Consider the following 19,662-nt stretch of genomic DNA (forward strand, 5'->3'; position numbering starts at 1 on the left):
AGACTCCTCTGTCCATGGGATTTCCGAGGCAAGAATACTGGAGTGGGTTGCCACTTCCTTTTCCAAGGGATCTTCCCCACCCAGGGATCCAACCCACATCTCCTGCATTGGCAGGCAGTTTCTTTATGGCTGAGCCACCAGGGAAGCCCAAACATTTACCTACCTGCAAGTAAAGGTGATCTCATTTCCATTACTCCTATGGAAGGGCCACTAATTGATCGAGGCTGTGGAGTCACTGGAGCTGGCAAATCCCCCATTAAAAATCCAGGTAAGAATTGGGCATTAACCCCTGGCTTTGGAGACGTGGGTGAACCCAGCATCATTGGTTCAGATCCTAAATGAATCAGAAAATAAAATACAGAGAAAGGACTTCAATGTAATAATAGGTAACAAAAAGATACAAGGACCAGTATACACAATTTTGAGAATTTAATAAAAATTGTTAAATATTACAAAACCACAGTTAAATTATTTTAAAAATCATAAAATTTTTCCAGAAAAATATGAAAATATTTTGCATTAACAAAATAATATTTGACAGATGTTTACATTATTTCATAGATTTAAGAATCAACATTTATTTTTAAATTTTTGCTTATTGACTAAAAAAAAAAAATCCCTACTACATACAGAACAACTTCTTTCCATTTCTGGCAGTTTCTACTATGTAACAACCAAAAACAAGGACAGGATGCACTACCAACATAAAGTCTAAGCAAATTAGACACAACAGATTTAGCTATATGTCCCATTTTTCTTTCCCCATACACAAAAACCACGGTCATTTCTGTAATAAAAGTGTAATTATGCACACATTAAAGCACGTATGAAATAACAGTGATGACAGCATACCAACTAAGAAATATGCTTTGGGTAATTTTTTAAAACCATTCATTTTAAAGTTAGGAATAAGCACACACACACAAAAAAAATAAAGTTAGGAATAATCAATAAGTCTCCCTAACAGAAAACCAATTAAGAGGAGAACTGATACTTCATGATGATCCATTCAAAATTATTTTTCACAATTTATAGGCTAGGTAATATTATTATTCCAACTATGAAAATAAGGAAGCTATAACTTCCTCTAATTTCAAAACAAAATAGCACAGTAAGGAGAACAGGAGCTCTGGAGTCAAGAGACCTGGTTTCAAGTTTTTCAGAAAGATGGACATAATCACAGCACCCAGCTTTGATTAGAAAGACAGCAAATAAAGCACTTAACTCAAGTGCCTAATATACAATCAGTACTCACAAATATTAGTTATTACAATTATTATTCTAATAGTACCTTAAAAGCCAAAACCTACTGTGTACATGTAGAATTTGCAATTTCTGCTTATGAAAATTTAATTTTTCAATTATCTGACAAAGCTGATTTGTGATTTATGGAACTCAGAAAGTTCAAACACTTGATATTTTATACAGCCCTTATTAACTACACTGTAATTTTAACTGCCTCAAAATTGTGCTTAGTACTATCCAAATGCTGTCAATTAATTACTCTTCCTCTTATTTCTCATAGCAGACCTTGATAGTAACAATGCAAGCACATGAAAAAGGAAAAGAAAGCAAATACTGAAATAGGTGTGAAGAGCTATATTACATTGTAATTACTTCAAAGTGCTAGTTACTATGTTACCATGGTACTACTACATATTTCCGAAGAACATAATACTAAAATCAAATCAAAAGTCTAAACAAAAGCTATTACGAACATATATTTATAAACTCAAAGTACAAAGTTTTAGGTACCATCTCCCAGCCCCAAAAGAAAAAAAAAAAAAAAAAAAACATATATGGGCTTCCTAAGTGGCGAAGTGGTAAAGAATCGCCTGCCAAGGCAGGAAACACAGGATGGATCCCTGGCTCGGGAAAATTCCCTGGAGGAGGAAATGGCGACCCACTCCAGGATTCTTGCCTGGGAAATCCCATGGATAGAAGAACCTTTCATGGGGTCGAAAAAGAGTCAGACATGACTTAGCGACTAAACAACAGCAGCAGCAAGTATACTAAAAATTAAGTCCAAAAACTTTTGACACATCTAAATACATACTGTGATACAACAGAAATAACCAAAGTGAGGAGAGCCAAAGGACTCTTAACTAAACTGTCACTAACCACCGAGCCCTCAGACTAATTTTCCTTAAGAGTTATATTGTTGGATCCTCAAGTCTTAAATTTCCATTTCCGAGTCTCTACTCCTAAAATGTTAAGTGGTGTGTCTTACTCAGCTAGCATTGTTTGTCGAAGTAACCATAGTTTTAGTGTTCCATTAGGTGCTGCTGCTAAGTCACTTCAGTCGTGTCCGACTCTGTGCAACCCCATAGACGGCCTCCTACCAGGCTCCCCCATCCCTGGGATTCTCCAGGCAAGAACACTGGAGTGGGTTGCCATTTCCTTCTCCAATGCATGAAAGTGAAAAGTGAAAGGGAAGTCGCACAGTCGTGTCCGACTCTTAGCGATTTTCAAATACATCTCTATTATAGTAGATGGTTTATTTTCTGTTTTAAGCTATTCCACGGTTCTCACAAAACCCACAACTCAACCGACACATACACACAATAATCGACATCCAAGGTTGACACGCAAGATTTTTTTTAATGCCCCCATTATATAACGGAAATGATTTTTTTAAATCATTCAGTTCAGTTCAGTTGCTCAGTCGTGTCCGACTCTTTGCGACCCCATGAATTGCAGCACGCCAGGCCTCCCTGTCCATCACCAACTCCTGGAGTTCACCCAAAGCCACGTCCATCAAGTCGATGATGCCATCCTGCCATCTCATCCTCTGTCGTCCCCTTTTCCTCCTGCCCCCAATCCCTCCCAGCATCAGTCTTTTCCAATAAGTCAACTCTTCGCATGAGGTGGCCAAAGTACTGGAGTTTCAGCTTTAGCATCATTCCTTCCAAAGAACACCCAGGACTGATCTTTAGAATGGACTGGTTGGAATCATTACGTGTCGAGGAAAAGATCCTCTACAATAGAGTCATTTTTCCCAAGATAAAGAAAATGAAGCGAACTCATGGCTTCCTATTAAGGGAATATCTGAATGGTTGCCATCACCTGGTTAATTAAATATCGAACAACTCAAGTTTCCATTAACAACACATTCCTTTTGCGAATCCCGGGAGGAGTTGGAATCAAGCAGTAACGAGAAGCCCAGGTGACCGAGCAGCCGTGAAAGGTGACCACGCTCCAGGGCACCGCCCACCCACGTGTTCACAGGTGACGACCTTCCCACCAACGCTTCACAGGATCCGGGAACCCAGCATAAGCGTCTGCCGTGCCGGCGAAGTCTCAGGTATGGACAGGTCTGGATCTGGCTTGTGGGAAGTATACCAAGCGGCTTAGTCACCACCACAAGACCGCCGTTTCTTCGACTTCCTCGGAGCCCGCAGCGTCCCGGAGCCCCCTTGGTAGCTACAGGGTGGCGACGCCTAGAGAAGGGGGCGGACTTGGAACCTGGGGGCGAGCCAAAGGGCTAGCTCTTTGAGGCTTGAAATTAGCAGACGAGACCCTACGATTACTGTCTCTCAGCGTGCCCGCTTCCAAGCTTACAGTGTGCATCGCGGTGCCAGCGAGGAAAAGCAGTTTTTTACTCACCCAACGTGGGCGCCTGGGGTTCCACGGCAAAGGCTGCCATCACAGCAGCAGCGGTATTCACCCCCGGACCTTCCTGATTTTCAAAAATGGCGGAAACTCTCCCCACGGGTGGGGCCGCGCTACCTTATGGGATTGCGTAACTTCCAGACATGCGCTGTATCTGTTGTGGCGCCGGCGCTGCCATTTTGGCATAGGGCAGCAATCTTCTCGGACTACTTGAGCGGGAAGAATTTTTCTGGTAAAGTGATGAAACAACGTGGAAGTTGTGATTTCAGGACTTCCTTGCTCAACTGTGAGCCTCCTGATTTGCTGGTGCTTGAGTCGTATAGTAACACAAGTTACTGTAACGCTTCCATAGTTAGCGAGAGTTTGCTGCTGCTGCTAAATCGCTTCAGTCGTGTCTGACTCTGTGCGACCCCGTAGACGGCAGCCCACCAGGCTCCCCCTTCCCTGGGATTCTCCAGGCAACACTAGAGTGGCTGCTGCTTTTCTTTAGATATCATTTGAAGAGCGCGCACACAAACACCTTGTATTTATCAATATGTGTGTGTGAAAATAAGTTGTTTAGCCATTTGCAGCAACATGAATGGACCTGGAGATTATCATAGTGAGTGAAGTAAATCAGACTAAGAAAGACAAATATGATATAGCTTATATGCAGAATAAAAAAAATGATACAAATGAACTCATTTACAAAACAAAAATAGAGAACTTATGATTAACAAGGGGAGAGGATAGGGAGGAGCGATAAATTGGGAATTTAGGACTGACACATCACACTGCTAGTTTTAAAACAGATACCCAACAAGGACCTACTGTATAACACAAGGAATTCTGCTCAACACTGTAATAACTGAAATGAGGAAAGAATTTGAAAAGGAATTCATATATGTACATGTATAACTGAATCAGTTGGCTGTACATCTGAAATTAACACACATTGTTAATCAACTATAGTATAAAATAAAAATTTTTTAAATAAAAGGAAATAAAAGGAAAAAAATGTGTTTTTTAGTTTTGCTCACTTACTAATTTTATTAAAGTCATATGCTACATGTGTATATTCTGATATGCTCTCTGGTCCATACCAAACTCACTATATCCTGCAAATAGTCACCATCCTCCCTATTTCCTCTGGGGTTTTCCTGAAATCCCAAATCCAGCCAGGATTTTTCTAATTTGGGTGAGGTAATAACAATTCCCGGAGAAGGCAATGGCACCCGACTCCAGTACTCTTGCCTGGAAAATCCCATGGACGGAGGAGCCTGGTAGGCTGCAGTCCATGGGGTCGCTAGGAGTCGGACACGACTGAGCGACTTCACTTTCACATTTCACTTTCACGCATTGGAGAAGGAAATGGCAACCCACCCCAGTGTTCTTGCCTGGAGAATCCCAGGGATGGGGGAGCCTGGTGGGCTGCCTTCTCTGGGGTCGCACAGAGTCGGACACGACTGAAGCGATTTAGCAGCAGCAGCAGCAGCAGCAATAACAATTCCAGCATCAAACGACAAGTTTCCAGAAATCAAAGCTTAAAACCACTTACAGATGAAGTGACTTTTTCTTAACAGATGTTATGTATGGGTTGAACTCTGTCCCCCAAAATAAATGTTAAGATCCTAACCTCCAATACATATGAATGTGACCTTATTTGGAAATAGGGTCTTTGCAGATGTAATCATGTTCAGATGCAGTCATACTGAATTACTACAAACTTCATGGCTTAAACCAACACAAATTTATATTTTATAGTTCTAGTGGCCAGAGATCCAAAATGATTGTTATAGGACTAAAACCAAAGTGTCAACAAGACTGGTTTCTTCAAGAGGCTCCAAGGGAGAATCTGTTTCCTTGCTTTTCTAACTTCTAAAGGCTAACCATATATTATGTACTTAGCTTTTGGCCCTGTCCTCCTGCTTCAAAGCCAGAGGCATAGCATCTTCTACCTCTGACACTACTTCTCTGCTTCTGTCATCACATGGTCTTTTTCTTATTTAGTAAAATCCCCCTCTGCATCCATTTTATAAGGACCTTTGTAATCACATTTAGGGCTACTCAGACAATCCAAGATAATCTTCCCACGGTGGTAACCAGTTGTGGTGATTAAGTTAATAATCATGTCTATAAAGTAACATTCATAGATTCCAGAGATTAAAATGTGAATATCTTTGGAGGTTCTATTCAGGCCACCACACCCAGCAATTCCCTTTCTAGAAATAAGGTACCAAGAAAAGTTCATCAACGAAGGGATTTCAATATAAATTATGATCTAGCCAAATAAAAGAACATTATGCACCTGTTAAAAAGAATAAAATGGATTGGATATGTGACTGTATGTATTGATCTAGAAAAATCTCCATGGTTGATGTGAAAAAAGCAATTTGAAAACATTATATAGCATCATTTTAACTTAACAAAAAGTATACATCTGAGAACAGATGCAGAGAGACAGAGACAGAGACGCTTATTTAAATGAAGGAAAAATCTAGAAAACATTCCTTCAAAAGTATTAACAGGGAAGGTAGAATGGGAGAGGGGTTTGTAAATCAGGGGATTTAAGAAGGGCCCTTATTTTACCTTATATAACTTTTAGTAGTAGATTATAGGCATTATTTACTATTTTTAGTATTCTTCAAATTAAAACACTTTCTTTCCTTTAAGAAACCCATTTTCCTTCAGTTGCTTTTCAGTCTTCTACCCTTTAACTGTCTCTTTCCTTATCAAGTTATAAAGATGCCTACTTGTCCCTCTCACAGAAACTTTCTTATGTCTTTTCTCTTTCTCCTAGCTACCATGCACTAATTTCTCTCACATTTTCTCTCCTTTTCTCAAGATCTCAAAATTAGAGCCTACAGATTTTCATAGATGATCTATTTCCCTAACTTCACCATTTGTTGTTTAATTCATTACATACTAGCTACTATGTAAATCTTATGAAACTACTGATCCCCAGCTCTTTTTCTCCTTGTGGGCAGATTAAGCCTGTCTTCTTGACATCTGCAGTAGTCAACAGCTTTGACCATCTTTTTGTCTAGACAGTGTTGTCCATGTTTTTGGTGAGGCTACACTTCCTATTTTATCCCATAACTTTCTAATCTTTGTCTGGTTTTTCTATACCTGATCCTACTTTATTCTAACCTGGACATATTATTAATAGTCAAGACTTTGTCCCCTCTCTTCTTAAATTCTTTATGTTCTCTCTGGGAGTCCTTGTGAATTGTCATGTCTATGCAAAAAAAAAAAAAAAATCCAATATTATAAACCCCAGCTCTCTCTAAAGCCAACTGATACTTTCCCAGATGCTTGATGAACAATCTACCAGCACACCAAGCCTCAAAAATAAACTCATCTTACCCTAAAAGCAGCCCCATTCCAGTTGTCCCTTTTTCTATTGACCTCTTAGAAATTCAAAATCACAGTATGTTAGAGTAGAGTCTAAAATGATACAGACATTTATTCAAAGTCCAACTGATACACTTAAGTCCTGTATTACTTCGATTTGTATTAAATCTCTTTAGATTGTAAAATAGAAACAATACCTACTTTGAAAGGTGGTTATGCTTAGTACGGGCTTCCCTGTCGGCTCAATGGTAAAGAATCTGCCTGCCAAGGCAAGAGACATAAGAGAGTTGGGTTTAATCCGTGGGTCAGGAAGATCTCCTGGAGAAGGAAATGGCAACCCACTCCAGTATTCTTGCCTGGGAAATCCCATGGACAGAGGAGCCTGGCAGGCTACAGTCCATGGGAGTGCAAAAAATTCGAACACGACTTAGTGACTTAACAATAACAATATGCTTAGTACACTGCCTGGTCCGTTTTGCTTTTTCTGGTTTCCATTTTCCCTTCCATCAAACATTCAGATACCAAGTCCTATTCTTTCTCTCTCCTCAATGCCTAGACAATTGCAGTCAACTCTTAAGAACGCCATGCCTTCAATCTCTCCCACCAAACACCACCATCCAATGCTCCCATCCTTGTACACACTAGTCAGCTGTCCAAAACTCTCACCAACTTCCCACTCCCTACAGTAGCCTCCTTTTCTTCAACTTCACAAGCTTCACGTGTGCAGCACATGCCAACCAATAGTGTCTCCCATTACACTGTATACATTCTCACCCAGGCAACAAAAGGAAAATCAGAATCCTTTGGGGGGTGGAAATTGCTATAGATTGAATATTTGTGTTCCCATATTTCATTTGTTGGAAATCCTAACACCCAGTATGATGTTATTTGGGAGCTGGGAACTTTAGGAAGTGGTTAGGTCATGAGGGTTAAGTCCTCATGAATGAGATTAGCGCTCTTACACAAGAAACCATCCAGAGAGCTCCCCAATCCCTTTGGTCATGTGAGCATAGAGCAATAAGATGCTGTCTGTAAGCCAGGAAGCAGGTTCCCACTTGACACCAAATCTGCCATATCTTGATCTTGGACTTCCCAGCCTCCAGAACTTTGAAGAAATAAATTTCTGTTGTTTATATATTCCCCTGAGTCTATGGTATTCTACTGTGTGTGTGCTGAGTCACTTCAGTCATGTCCGACTCTTTGAAACCCCGTGGACTGTAGCCTGCCAGGCTCCTCTGTCCTTGGAATTTTTCAGACAAGAATACTGGAGTGGGTAGCCATTCCCTTCTCCAGGGGAACTTCCCAGCCCAGAGATCAAACCCATGCCTCCTGCATTGAAGGCAGATTCTTTACCATCGAGCCACCAGGGAAGCAAACAGCCCAAACAAACTGAGACAGGACAGTAGGAGCATCTCTTTTGCTGATTCAACAGGCACCCTAAAAGGAATATATATTGTCACCCTACCTTCACCAGGCGTGGTTGAGAACCTCAGTTTCAAAACAGTCTCTTCACTCTCTCACCGTAGCTTTCTGCTCCAATCAATTCTCCCATTATTCCCCTTTGCAAGTGTTTCAACATTTTGTGAAAGATCTTCACATTATACTCCTTGCTCACAGCAGTAGCCCTGTTCAGCATCTCTTTGCTTTCCACCGCAATTTACAAATTCCTGTTATTGTAAGTGGCAGCTCTCTCCCACCATGAAACTTGCTCCAGCCCTGCCAGCTAATCGTTTCATCTCAAAATGTATAACACATCATTTCTGCAACTCATTTGCTACAAGATACTTGTTTTTGTTTTTTAAGTTTTCTTTTCAGCCCTACTAGATGAATTTTCTTGAGGACAGGATCGTAATATTTTCTATTCTGTTTTTCTATCACTTTCCAATAAAACTATGTTGAAAAAGTAAATGAACAAATTTTAATGCCAAACTCTATATAAATAAGTGTAATTATCTGATACAACTTATTTGATGCAATTTTCATGTTTTAAAATGTTTAAAATAATTTTACACGTTAATTCTTCCAGAAGTGCTCATTATACATATTATAAATTGAAGACCTATTTGTAGTTCTGTTTATCCTTTTTTGGTAAAATGAAATTTCTATAAAGTGAGATAAAATGGGTTATCTTGAATGAATACCATTGTATAGCACAATCTTACTTTTTATGTTTCTTGTTAAACTACAATCTTTAGAAATACTGCATGTTCATCATAGTCTTCTGTACATGGATATTATTATCTTAATTGCAATACTTGCTTTCCTACTTTCTTTTCTGAACACGGTAAATAAAATGTCAAAGTGGAACACCTGTTCCTTATTTCTATTCTGGATTTGTGGTTCTCTGAATGCTGCCTTCCAGTGACATATGATTCCACCCAAGTGTTATTTTTGTAGATCATTGATTTTCAGATTTATATGGAATACTGTTTCATTTAACAAGGTTTTGGGCAGATACTTAATACCTACAACAGACCCACTCTGGTTGAGGGGAAGAAAAAAAACAGGAAAAGTGCAAGTCCCACTAACTCAGGATTCTTGCCCCCTCAGCTGTCAATTATCACCTTCAAATAACCCCTGAAGCACTTGGGTGAAATCCCTACGGCTACAGAGAGTCCAATCTGAAGATTAGTTTCCAGCTATATACATTTCAACTTTCTTCTAAACACAAATTTTTAAAAAGTCAGAAATGTATTTGAGACATGAAGTCTCAAAATGTATTAATTTTCAATATATTTGATGTATTTGCAGCCAAACTACCGTGTGTCTATCATACACACTGAATATTCATCAACCTATTTATAAATGTCATTAATATGCAATGTTTGTATATAAACCTAAATTATTAAATCCCACTCCTAGTCTACTTTAAAAATAAAAGCAAAGAATTTTGACACTGAAGCAAAGAAAAATGATATCCACCTTTGGTAAGAATTTAGGGAAAGAATAGAGTTTGTCACCTTTGAAAAGAGAGCCAAGAGAGGCAACATTGTCGCACTCATGTTCCCATCATCTGAGCTTCTGGCAGCTGGTGTAGCATGGACAGGCCATGACGTAGATTGTGATGTCACATAAAGCATTTGGAGAGACCATGATTTCATAGGGCCCAGGGACAAGTGATCTCCAAAAGAGCTTTGTGGTGTTTAAGACATAGGGATTTTGTCCAGAAAAAAAAAATGCAAATCAATTAGTTGTTATTTGCATTGTCTGATCACTATAAACAGTAATGGCCAAAGCTACATCTTTACAAATTAAAATCAAGATTATATTTGGAAACTTACCAGTGTTTTCTGATTTCATTATAGTAAACAACTGGCAGAAAGAGGGTAGCCAAACATCAAAAGAGGTATCAGCTTAGCTGACTCACTTGTCTTTTAACCGATTAGATAGTTCTTAACACCTGTAGGGGTTTCCCTCGTGGCTCAGCTGGTAAAGAATCCACCTGCAATGTGGGAAACCTAGATTTGATCCCTGGGTTGGAAAGATCCCCTGGAGATGGAAAAAGCTACCCACTCCAGTGTTCTGGCCTGGAAAATTCCACGGACTGTATAGTCCATGTGGTCACAAAGAGTTGGACACCACTAAGAGACTTTCACTCACTCACTCACTAACACCTGTTGGAAGTAAAAAGACAACATCAAAACTTACATATATCTATAGGAGAGAGTGGTGAATAGGCAGAACACAGGATTTTCAGGGCAGTGAGACTATTTTGTATGATATTATCATGGTGGATACATGTTATTTTAAGTTTGTCAAACCCAAAGAATGTAGAACACCAAGTGTGAATCCAAAGTAATGTAAACTATGGATTCGAGGGGGTGATAACTATGGTTTTTCCAGTGGTCATGTATGAATGTGAAAGTTGGACTGTGAAGAAAGCTGAGCGCCGAAGAATTGATGCTTTTGAACTGTGGTGTTGGAGAAGACTCTTGAGAGTCCCTTGGACTGCAAGGAGATCCAACCAGTCCATTCTGAAGGAGATCAGCCCTGGGATTTCTTTGGAAGGAATGATGCTAAAGCTGAAACTCCAGTACTTTGGCCACCTCATGCAAAGAGTTGACTCATTGGAAAAGACTGATGCTGGGAGGGATTGGGGGCAGGAGGAGAAGGGGACAACAGAGGATGAGATGGCTGGCTGGCATCACTGGCTCGAGGGACATGAGTCTCAGTGAACTCCGGGAGTTGGTGATGGACAGGGAGGCCTGGCGTGCTGCGATTCATGGGGTCGCAAAGAGTGGGACACGACTGAGCGACTGAACTGAATTGAACCGAACTGAATGATGTTTCAATGTAGTTTCACCACTTACAACAAATGTACACTCTGGTGGGAGATGTTGATAAAAGAGGAGGCTAAACATATGTGAGGGCAGAAGGTATGTGGGACATCTCCATACCTATTGTTCAGTTTTGCTATGAATGTAAAACTATTCTAAAAAACATAATTTTCAGGTGTTATACATTATTTTTATAAAGCCCCATGGAAGTTTTAGCAGGAAAAATGGACAATACTGAAAAAAATAGGATTTACTTTAGAAGCTTTGTCTGGGACTTTCCTTGAAATAATCCTCTGTAATAAGTAAGGGCAGAAGCAGTGGAGGAAGAGGATAGTTGAGCAAATCCTTTAAACAAGAAAAGCCATGAGTTGATAATTGTTGATGGCCAATTGATTATAGTATTCTCTAATTGTGTGTATTTTGACATTTTCCCAAGTTAAATTGTTTTTTAAAGCAATAAGGAGAAGGGATAGGCTACCCACTCCAGTATTCTTGGGCTTCCTTGGTGGCTCAGACGGTAAAGAATCCGCCTGCAATGCAGGAGACCCCAGTTCAATTCCTGGGTTGGGAATATCCACTGGAGAAGGGAAAAGCTACCCACTCCAGTGTTCTGGCCTGGAGAATCCCCATGGACAGATGAAGGCTGGTGGGCTACAGTCCACGGGGTTGCAAAGAGTTGGACACAACTGAGCGACTAAGCACAAGCACAGTACTAGAGTGTTCAAAGATCATACATTCTCTCCCAGTTTATGTGAATAAATGAGTGAAAAATCAATGACAAAATTACTCTTTTCCTACTTGATAATGTCTTCATTTAGAGAAGTAGCATTTTGTTGAGGAGAGGTGCAAATCTTGACTTAATAAAAATACTTAATAGTTATATGACATTAACAACTCTAGGACTTAATTTTTTAATCTGAATAGTGGAAATTATAGTAGCTACAATGTATTGACTTATTCATTCAGTGATATATAATATCATTTAATATTCAATATATAATATATATTCAATAACTGAAATGTATCCTAATGCTCTTCTATGTCACTCAGCCTACTACATAGCTTTTAATAAGCTTATTTGGCTTCTTCCCCCATTAATTTACCAAACAACTCTTGCCAACATCACCAAAGACCTCCATAAGGCTAAATCCAAGACATTGTTATTTTATATCTCATATAACTTTTAGCAGCATTAGTTCACAGTAAACATTCTTTGAAATTCTCCCTAATTTCTTTGACTCTCTTGCTTTCTCTCCTACATCTCTGACCATGTAGCTAAGTCTCTTTTCTTAGCTTATCCTTCCCTATCTACCCCAGAAATGTTCCCAAGGCTCAATCTTATGGTCTAGTCTTACTCTAAATTCTTTCTCTGTATTAGTATTCACATCCATTGTCCTGCTGCTGCTGCTGCTGCTAAGTCACTTCAGTCGTGTCCGACTCTGTGTGACCCCATAGACGGCAGCCACCAGGCTCCCCCAACCCTGGGATTCTCCAGGCAAGAACACTGGAGTGGGTTGCCATTTCCTTCTCCAATGCATGAAAGTGAAAAATGAAAGTGAAGTCGCTCTGTCGTGTCTGACTCCTAGCCACCCCATGGACTGCAGCCAACCAGGCTCCTCCGTCCATGGGATTTTCCAGGCAAGAGTACTGGAGTGGGGTGCCATTGCCTTCTCCTCCATTGTCCTAATGACTCTCAATTTATATCACCAACCCAACTCATTCTCTGACATCCAAAATTACATATACAATTGCCTATAGGACATCTACAGAGAAGGCAATGGCACCCCACTCCAGTACTCTTGCCTGGAAAATCCCATGGACAGAGGAGCCTGGTGGGCTTCAGTCCATGGGGTCACGAAGAGTCAGGCACGACTAAGCGACTTCACTTTCACTTTTCAATTTCCTGCATTGGAGAAGGAAATGGCAACCCACTCCAGTGTTCTTGCCTGGAGAATCCCAGGGATGGGGGAGCCTGGTGCGCTGCCGTCTATGGGGTCGCACAGAGTTGGACACGACTGAAGCGACTTAGCAGCAGCAGCAGCAGCACAGGACATCTACACTTTAATATCTCAAAGGCACTTCAAAATAAAATATAAAAAGCCAAACTTACTATCTTTTCTGTAAAATTTAATTATTTATCTCAGAGAATGGCCCCACCAGCTATCTAGTTGCTAAAGAATGAAATCTTGACATGGTCTTTAAACACCAATCCTTTCAACACCAATCCTATCCTGTGAATAATAGCTCCTAAATACCTTTCAAGTGCATCCACTTCTTTGCATTTTTGCTGCCTTCACCAAATCCCAGCTTTACCATCTGATACCTAGATTTAGCTTCCTGGTTAGTCTTACCCTCCTTAATCCACACTCCACAGCACAGCTGAAGTGAGCTTTTAAAAATAACATTCTGAGCTAGTTGCTCTCCTGCTCAAATTTTTTCCATCCCATCTACTGCTCTAAAAGACCAAAATTCTTCTTCCCATCATTTCAATGTGTCATGCTCTTTCTCACCCCTGGGTCTTTACATGCCTTGTTCTCTCAGTTCTGGAAGATCTTCAACACCTACTTATCTTTCAGCACTTATCTCAAACATTGCTTAGGAGAGCGTTCCCTTTTAACTTGACAAATTATGATTTGAAATATATACTTCTATAATTCTAAAATTATCTATTCCCCTCAGCTAAGTTGTAAGCTTCATGAACTTGGGTACTTGGAGGTTTTTGTTAACAGTTTTATTAAATTAAACTTTGTTATCTTGAGATGTTTGTGGATTCACAGGAAGTAAAAAACAATGTAGAGAGATGCTATGTACCCTTTACCTGGTTTCCCTCAGTGGTAACATCTTGCCAAACTATAGTACAATGTCACAACTAGGATACTCAACGTTGATATATTTACATTTTGACCAGCATCTTTCCTGTTGCCTTTTTATAACCACACCTACTTCCCTAGGCTGCAACCACCTTCTAAACCCCTGGAAAACACTAATCTTTTTTTCGTTTCTATAATTTTGTAGATACACATGTAATACTGACACGCCCTGAATTATGGGCTAGGAGAGGGCTAGTTTTCTCTTTGCTACAGAATCAGGGAAGGCTGTGTTATAGAGGAGGATCAACATATCCTGTACTGCCAACAAATATTTTACAGAAAAAGCACAGGAGCATCTGAAGAATGTCCAGAGTGACTAAAAAATGTTTCCTAATTCGAAATAACAAAACAATACTACTAGTAGTATAGCACTTTACAGTTTTAGAAAACACATTTTCATACAATTCAATTGTAGAGCCATTGATTAGGGGAGATGATATCAAGTTAACAGGCAATAAAAGACCAAAGTTTTGCAAAGTGAAGTCACTCAGTCGTGTCCGACTCTTTGTGACCCCCATGGACTGTAGCCTACGAGGTTCCTCCATCCATGGGATTTTCCAGGTAAGAATACTGGAGTGGGTTGCCGTTTCCTTCTCCAGATCTTCCCGACCCAGGGATTGAACCCCGGTCTCCCGCATTGTAGGCAGATGCTTTACCATCTGAGCCACCAGGGAAGTCTCTAAAGTTTTGCAAGGGAAGACCAACTGTTAATTGATTTGAGTGGAGTTAACCTCAACAGCACCAAGAATATGAAATGTCAAGGAGCCACTGCAGCAGTCAGCTAGCTTGCTGTATCACTTGTGAACAAGGTCCACAGCTGCTCATTCTCGCTGAATAGGAAAAGACCACAGAATTGAATTCTATTGATTTCCCAATTTCTTAACTCTACTGAAAAGAAAATGTACTTCTTAAACAAAGTTTTAACAAATGCTTCTTTTGTCTGGAATTAATGAGAATTGTAGAAGATATTAGTACTTACTGAAAAAGAAAACCCTCTTGAGATACAAATAAGTGCTTAATCTATCCTAAGGATATGGACTATATAGTGAGAAAATTTTATTTCTAGGCTACTCATCATTTGGAAATGTACTTCAATTTTTTATTTAAATTTAATACTTAGTATTAAGCTAGGTGCTATTACTGCAACTTCTTTAGTATCTGTAACTTAATCCTATTGTAATAATAATTGCAATATCTTCCAAAGAAACAAAAAGTTTATAAACATTAAATTACTAATTCTTCCAACTTTCTTGTGAGGATGGTTAATTAACAGTTTACCCATACAGATATGGTCATCCAAGGACTCCATACCTTGACAGAACAGTGAAAGAATATCAACTCTTATTTCCGTAGTTATCAGCTTGATTAATATTTTAAAAGATTATAGGTGTTTTGAAAGTCAGTTATAAAACACATTCACTGCCTATAAAGGAATATGTGTATATGTGTCTGTAGCTTGATCAAAACTGCACATTGGGGAAAAAAGTTTTTAAAATATTTTAGGGCTCTTTTCTGTAATAGAATATATAATTGATATCTGTAGTCAATTTTTTTCTGGTGACTACTAGGAAATTATTCTCTTTAAACTTTGGTAATTATTATTAATTAATGTTATTATTGTAGGTAGATGTTGGTGAGGAGGAGTTTTTGTGTTTCTTCTTAAGGCTACTACTTACTTCAGCAGAACCAGGAGTGGTTGTGTTAGGAGATTCTTAGAAAATTCTGCCCTTGGTCATTTGCCCACCTCTCCTTAGTAAAGAAAGACCTCCATGGTTCAGAAACGTCAAAACAGAAGAAAATCTAACCAGCAGAAGGTTGAGTGATGAGTGTAGATGTGTCTGTTATTATACAGTGGTGTTACATTGAATGCAAGCTCTATGGGGGCAAGGATTTTTGACTGTTTTGCTGATCATTATATCCCTAGCACCTAGCACAGTATTTGACGTGCAGGGGAGTCCCTGAATGTGAAAAAAAAAAAAAATCATTTTTTTATATTGAAGAAATACTAGGAAAATCTGCTAGTGATATTCTCAAAGCAAGATCAGTTATATTTAAGACATGCTGTGAGAGTGTCATAAAATTGAAGATAGGCAATTATTATACCAGATTTTTTTTAAGAGGAAAGGGAGAATGCTAAAACTTATACATAGTAATGCTATAACTTATACATAGTAAGCTGTGTGCCAATTCTAGAGAAAATGTAGGGAACTTTTTGTTTGTGAGCACTTACAAAAGCATTTGCTATTACAAAAAATAAATATATATGTGTGTGTGTGTATAGACATCACACACACACACATCACTAGTGGTGAGACATTAGCTCTGTTCATTTACCTCCTGAGTTCATGAAGTTGCATTAGCAGTAATTACAACTACTAGTAAGTGGATTCACAAATTTATTAGCACAACTGGACTATTCAAAGAGGGCAGTGAGAATTCAGTTCAAGCACTGAAAGCAATTTCCTCTCCTCCTGGTATGATACACAAATGGGAAGAGTGGGTGAAAACATAGGAGCAATAGCAAATTACACTATTTATGTGCTCTCTTTTTAACTTTGAAGAATTCACCACTCTGTAGACAAGAAGCATTAGCAAAATCAGGTCATTGTGCTTATACTCTTACACAGAACACTGTTTATATTCACAGAAGTATTCTCTCAAAAAATATTCCTACACCATTAATTGCCATTTGAGCCTTTATTATCATAAGGTGCATGGCTGTAACATAGCTTGACCTGCTACCAGAAACACTCCACAAGGACAATTATGAAAATAATTGACTGTAAATTATAGGCTAGACAGCCTAGGTCCATCAGGAGATAAACCACACAATAAAGAGTGGGAAAGTTTAATATAAAAGTTTATTAACTATAAAAGGGTTGGAGTAATGAGGGATTGGTTGGAAAGGAAGAAGTAAAGTGCTCTAAACAGTAGCATAGGAAGAGTGGATATAAAGAACAGTCACCACCACTGGGGAACTGTTTAAGGAAAAAGTCTCCCAGGGTTGAAATCTGGATCTTGTTGCAGAGTGAAGCCATGGCTCACAGAATGGCAGAGATATGGAAGAACTTTCTGGAAATGCACCCTCTAGGATGCTACGCAAAGCTTTCGGCAGGGAGGTATTTCACGTCACTCAGTCGTGTCTGACCCTTTGCAACCCCATGGACTATATAATCCATGGAATTCTCCAGGCCAGAATACTGGAGTGGGTAGCCTTTCCCTTCTGCAGGGGATCTTCCCAACCCAGGGACTGAACCCAGGTCTCCCACATTACAGGCAAATTCTTTACCAGCTGAGCCACAAGGGAAGCCCTGCTATAAAACCACCCCAGGGAATTACCCAGGAAAGCTGCTGCCACTGGGTGCTGAAGAAGCCTGGCTCCCAGGACTAGCGAGGTGGTGGAGAAGCTGTGAACACTGTTGGAGGCTATCTGATCTGTAGCAGTCTGCCTTGAAAGCACACCAAGCCCAGTAGAAATGACCCATCCCCATGAAAGGGCTCTCCAACACACAGCACCTTCTACTGACAAAGCTCAACATCACAGCCACTGTCAAGAGAAAGGTATGTAAATTGCCCATCTTCCTTTTTATAGACACAATTATGAGTGGAGTTGGAGCTGAAACAATAAATGGATAATTGGCACATAAGCCATTCTTCTTTCATATCTTGAATGAAAGCAAAATACCATATCCTGGATACTCTTGCTGAATGTTTGATCAACTTTTTAATTTCTAAATAACTTTGGTAGAAAATTATTGCAGGAATTTCCTGGTGGTCCAGTGGTCGGGACTCCATTCTTCTATTGCCGGGGGCACGGGTTCAATCCCTGATCAGGGAACTAAGAGCCTGTAAGCTGTGGGCATGGCCAAAAAAAGAGAAAGTACATTATTCAGAAATTAAAAAGGACACTCATGTGTTCTGTTGTGTAGGGTCCTATGCGGCCCTGTTCCAGACCCATTACTAGTGTTCCCTGCTGTCACTCTCAGGCACTGTCTGACACGGCTGCACATGTGCACTGCAGTTCACTTGCCAGGGCATGAATGATGACCTGCAGTGGGCACTGTTAAGCTGGCACAGCAACATGCATCAATTCTTTTCCTTCCTTCCCCCCACCTCTCTTTCTGACAAGAACTGTTTGAGTGCCTGTTACGGGGCACACACTGGTCAGACAAACAACATAGTAAAAATCTCTGCCCTCACGGGGAGCCCAGGTTTTGATGGGAAAAGCAACAAAATAAAGAAAAATACATACAATTTTTGTGACAATTAGGGATATACAGTAAATAAAACAGGGAAAGGTAGATATAAGTGCTAAGGATGCGAGCCACTTGAAATAAGGTGGTCAGAGAAGGTTTTACTAAGAACGTAAATCTCAGTTTAATCTGAGAGTAATTTAGCATCTTCTCTTGACTTACAGTACTAAGATATGCTATTGAATTTTCACTGCCAATTTATCCACAGTAATGCCAATTACAAGAACTGACTTTAGCTCTTCACTTCTTGAGGTGGCTGGAGCATCAAATTTCCACAGACCTTTAAACTAATTTATATTCTAAAATGTCTAACTCAGTGTTTTGCCAATGAGATTTTTTAAATCCAGAATTTGATGGCAAATAAGTCTTTTAAAACAAATAACCTCAAAGAAATAAAGATACTAATGGGAGAAATAGTAAATTTATTATTTTTATTAAAGTATATCAATACCCAGAAACAATAAAGGGCACATTATAAATATGGATACAAAACAGTAAGTTAAAGTTTTACTTGAAGTAGAAAAGTTTAAACTGTTTTATCAATGAAGACAAACCAAAAATGTGTTCATTGTAAATATCATTGCATGTAACATAAAAATATAAAACCTTAAAATCTTCTGCTTTAAAGTCTTAAATAACTACAGGTAACTAAATATGTTCAGGAGGCTTTGGGCAGAAAAATCAACTACTTAGGGTCAGCTCGAAAAATCAAATAATTCCTTGTGCTACTTTTTTTTTTTTTTAATGTATTGTGGGTTGCTTGTAAAGGTGTTAACTCACCCAGTTTATTGTGTAAGGTAAAAGGAAAATACTATGATTTATACTTGCTACATTCCAGAGTCTTTGGAGAATTTACCTTTGAAGGAGACTTTCTAAAATAGGAAAATCTGTTTTAAAATAGAGGCACAAAGTCCTTGAAATAGTTTTGTCACTCCCTCAAAACAGATGTATATTTGAAATCTGTTCATAATATGTGAGGGATTCCCTCGTGGCTCAGATAGTAAAGAATCTGCCTGCAGTGCAGGAGACCCAAGTCTAATCCCTGTGTTGGGAACATCCCCCGGAAAGGAAATGGCTACCCACTCCAGTATTCTTGCCTGGAGAATTCCATGGGCAGAGGAGCCTAGTGGGCTACAGTCCACGTGGTCGCAAAAAGTTGGACACGACTGAGCAACTAACACTTTCACTTTTCTATAATACGTGGAATAGAGAATCATAGTAATAAAGCTCCTTTTTGTAAATAACTAGGTATGACAGTGACATACTCATGGGGAGCCAAATAAACATGTTACATGTACAACCTATCATTGCCTCACA

At 39.4% G+C, this 19,662-nt stretch overlaps 1 protein-coding gene across 2 annotated transcripts in view; it reads right to left on the minus strand.

Annotated features, from left to right (window-relative positions):
* NUP35 (nucleoporin 35) overlaps nt 1–9,992 on the minus strand; it is a 46,769-nt gene extending 36,777 nt beyond the window's left edge. The window contains exons 1-2 of one of the 2 annotated variants that reach the window (XM_070802584.1): nt 9,906–9,992; nt 164–334 (exon numbers count right to left, since the gene is read on the minus strand). In XM_070802584.1, coding sequence (XP_070658685.1) covers nt 164–323 — 160 coding nt within the window. In that variant the 5' untranslated portion in view covers nt 324–334; nt 9,906–9,992. Of the gene's footprint in view, nt 1–163; nt 335–3,606; nt 3,981–9,905 lie in introns of those variants that run through there. The other variant, XM_019969689.2, reaches the window with a different exon arrangement.
* Nucleotides 9,993–19,662: the final 9,670 nt, after the last annotated feature.

The sequence above is a fragment of the Bos indicus genome, chromosome 2 (genome assembly GCF_029378745.1).
Source record: "Bos indicus isolate NIAB-ARS_2022 breed Sahiwal x Tharparkar chromosome 2, NIAB-ARS_B.indTharparkar_mat_pri_1.0, whole genome shotgun sequence".
Lineage (NCBI taxonomy): Eukaryota > Metazoa > Chordata > Mammalia > Artiodactyla > Bovidae > Bos > Bos indicus.